The sequence below is a fragment of the Centroberyx gerrardi genome, chromosome 3, assembly GCF_048128805.1.
Source record: "Centroberyx gerrardi isolate f3 chromosome 3, fCenGer3.hap1.cur.20231027, whole genome shotgun sequence".
Taxonomy (NCBI): Eukaryota; Metazoa; Chordata; class Actinopteri; order Beryciformes; family Berycidae; genus Centroberyx; species Centroberyx gerrardi.
In genome coordinates, this window is record NC_135999.1 from 10,215,798 (window position 1) to 10,219,377 (window position 3,580).

At 41.1% G+C, this 3,580-nt stretch overlaps 1 protein-coding gene across 1 annotated transcript; it reads left to right on the forward strand.

The window, feature by feature from the left end:
* The first annotated feature begins 1,195 nt into the window (after positions 1–1,195).
* LOC139922504 (kelch-like protein 10) lies at positions 1,196–2,475 on the forward strand. The gene is made up of 2 exons (XM_071913034.2): positions 1,196–1,341; positions 1,950–2,475. Exons 1-2 carry the CDS (start codon positions 1,196–1,198, stop codon positions 2,473–2,475), a joined length of 672 nt encoding a protein of 223 aa, XP_071769135.2.
* Positions 2,476–3,580: the final 1,105 nt, after the last annotated feature.

Sequence of the window (3,580 nt, forward strand, 5' to 3'; positions counted from 1 at the left end):
GTTTGAATAACATCTCTAATGTTTGTTGCCACACTTCTTGTCCTTGATGTTGATACTGCAAACAAATGGTTTAGGCGTCATATCAGTACAGTGTGTAATAATGCTGCATTCATGTCCTGTGGGAATAAACCGTGGAAACGACTTGATGTTTAAAAGCAATGACTTGGAAGTGTTCAAGTGTTCTAATTTGTTTGAAGCCGTCAAGACACATGATAAAGTGATTTTCTGTAGACTATGGTTGCTCCTGATTGGCTTTTTCACACTTAACACACATGCACTTAGTGAGTGATGAATTTGAGGGGTTTTTTTTTTGTTTTTTTTTCAGAAAACCAAACACTTCAGTGTCAATCACAAATGAAAAATGCAGTGAGTTCTGCCCTGCCATGGCATTTTAAGTGACTTGTATTTTCTACTAGTGTGTGCTAGTTAAAAGCTGAGGTGAATGGTATTTTCTGGCAGCTGAACGTTGGGGTGAATTATATTTTCTAGTAGTATTTTTCAGCTGAAAGCTAAAGTGACACGTATTCTTTAATAGGGTTTATCACCTGAAAGCTGATGTGAACAGCATTTACCAGTGGGAAGCTCGTATCGACCGTCTTTCCCATAAGACATGACAACTACCATCAAAATGTATCTTAAACTGATATAACAGAAATTAGTTGCATACACTTATCAAAATAGCAACACGTCTAGTGGCCCACTGTGCTTGCATAATCAACACAATAAGCTATATTATTGATGCCTTGATGAGGCAATGTCATATATATATATGTATAAACTATTTTATTGCATTTTGGCATATATTACTATAACTACAGTCAAAAACCCACTTTGTAGCAAAAATGCAAGATTAGTGATGAAAAATCTCCATACGACAATTTTATTCTATTTTCATGGCCTTAATTACATTATAGTAAGGTGTTGTTGGAGTAAAAAATGTGTCACACAATAAAATAAATAATGAAAATAATGAAATTGTGTTTTTAGCATTTCTGTATTAGTATAATATCCACTGCTTTAATTTCTGTTTATTTTGAGGCTTTGTAATGCAATAAAGAGCCATTCTAGAAACTGACCAAGAGATGCTTGAAGGTTCATGATTGTCACATGCATACAAGCTGGTGAAACCTGTCGAGAAGGACAAAATCAACCTAAAAAGTAGAGTAAATTATATTGTGTTGATCGCTAAAACAAAATGAACGAACAAGACGAAGGGTCAAACAACCTGGTGTTTAATGAGCTGCGTCTGGAGGGGAAACAGTGTGACGCGGTGATCAGAGTTGATGACGATGCATTCAACATCTACACGATCATCCTCTGCGGCTGCAGTCAATACTTCCGGTGAGTTGGTTATCTCGGTGAGGAGATGTCAGTGAAGTTCTACTCTTTAAATTAGGAGGAAAACAAAAGCCTGCTTCCAAAATGATACAAAAACAGGTTTGTCACATAGTGCTTTACAAACAACAAAGGACCTAAAAAACAGATGAACACAAGAGAGAGCAAACACATCACATAACAGTACTCACATTTTTTTAAGGACACTTTTTAAGTTTCACTGCACACAGTCAACATAGTTGTTTTCCTCCCTTCAGAAGAAGCCGTTTACTGCCGTTCATTCTTGTCCAGTATGAAAAACAACTTCCACAGAGCGAGAGTCCATCACAGGAAACATGAACCCAAACTTTCTGTTTGGGTTCATGTTTCTGTTGAGTTGAGTGTTTTCATCTCAGTGCTGCGTTACGTTACGCTCTGCTTCCTGTCAATCACCTGACACCCACAGGAAGAAATGGAAGTCTCCTCCAGGAAATAATCCCTCAAAAACACTCTACTGTCACATCCATGTCTTTTAATTTTGGAGGTCTTTGTTAGAGTACAATTTTAAGATACAAAGCCAAATTATACCATTCCCAAAATAATGCTCTGTTTTCCTCTCCATCCTGATCCCACAGCGTTCTCTTCACCCACGGCTGGTCGACCCCGCAGCAGCGGTTGTACGACATTCCCGGTGTGTCGGCCAACATGATGCGCCTCCTCATCGAGTTCGCCTACACCGGCTCTGTCCCCGTGACCGCGAAGAACGTGGAGGAACTGTTGGCGGCAGCGGACCAGCTCTTCTTCATGGGCGTCGTACGCGCCTGCTGCCAGTTCCTGGAGGAGCAGCTCTGCCCGCAGAACTGCACTGGCATCTGGAAGTTCGTGGACGTCCACTACTGCCCCGACCTGAGGCGCAAGGCCTTCCTGTACATCCTGGACCACTTTGAGGAAGTCTCTGAAGAGCTCCTGACGCTCTCTCCGCAGCAGCTGTCGGACATGGCAGACATCCTCGTGAGCCAGCAACACGTGGCGCAAAACCATGCTGCAGCCCCAGCACCGATGAGCCCGCCGGCGGGACCGGGGGATCCGTCTAACAGTCTGGATAGGCCTATTTTTAGCCCAGGCCCCCCCATCCACCTTGGCATAGACTGGCATTTGTAACATTAATAAATGAAATTAATTTATCTTTGCATCTAACAGGAGTGGTACTGTTGTTATTCTAAACATTTCTAAGGTTTTTTCAGGTTGTGTGACTCTTTGTTAGCTTTGTGTTCTAAGACAGAGAGTTCAAGCCCCCGTAACAGTGAGCTTCCACCCTGCTGAAGTGTCCTGGAGCAAGACATTGAATCTCTACCAGCTGCAGTGTGTTGCTCTGTAGCTGAGCCTGACCTCTGGCCTCTGACCTTTGACCTCTGACCTCCCTATGGAGGGGGGAAAGAGAAAAAGACAAAGTTCTCCTTGGGTTGGATCCATAGAGTATCACAAAAACTAAAATGAGTCAATACCGACATATGATAGTACTTCTATATCTCTCTAAGAGTCTCTCTACAAGAGACTACTGCATGTCTTACATCCAGTACACACAATGCCAAGTTGTCACATGGCAAAGCAAGTGTCACTGTTCAGTTCACTATTCGTGGCAATATTTAATATATGGTCAAGTTCGACATGATGTTCTCTCCACACCAGAGAACGAAAAGTTCTATGTACAGGCTGAAGCAGAGTGTGTAAGTGTGTATCACTGGCTATTCCTTATATTGTGTGTACCAGATGGGAGACATGCAAATGTGCACTAAGATATTCATATTATCAGATTTACAAATGGAGGTAACATATGTGCATAAATCTGTTATATAATTATGTTATGGTGCATGGAATTTCCTGAGTAAAGAGTATCTTATTGATGGGTAATTTTAAGGCTGAATAAATTGAGGCTGGTTAAACACAAACAACATACCAGAAATCTCAGGCATGTCTACTATCTTCATTCAGTGCATTTTGACCTATAGCAGTGGCGCATTTACAGTATTTCTAAAGGCATTTCCAAAATGGGAGCTCCATTACTGAGTGTTCCATGTTGTCTGATATAAATTTGCTGTTTGCGTCTTTGTGAACATAAGACAAGCACAGGGCACTTTTTAGTGGTGACCGTTTTTCTTGCTGACTCGACACCACTACTATAGGTTAAAATGGGCTTTTGAATGATAGTAAACATGTTTCTAAGTTGGTATGTTTTTTGTGTGTTTAATCATCCAGTATTAATCTT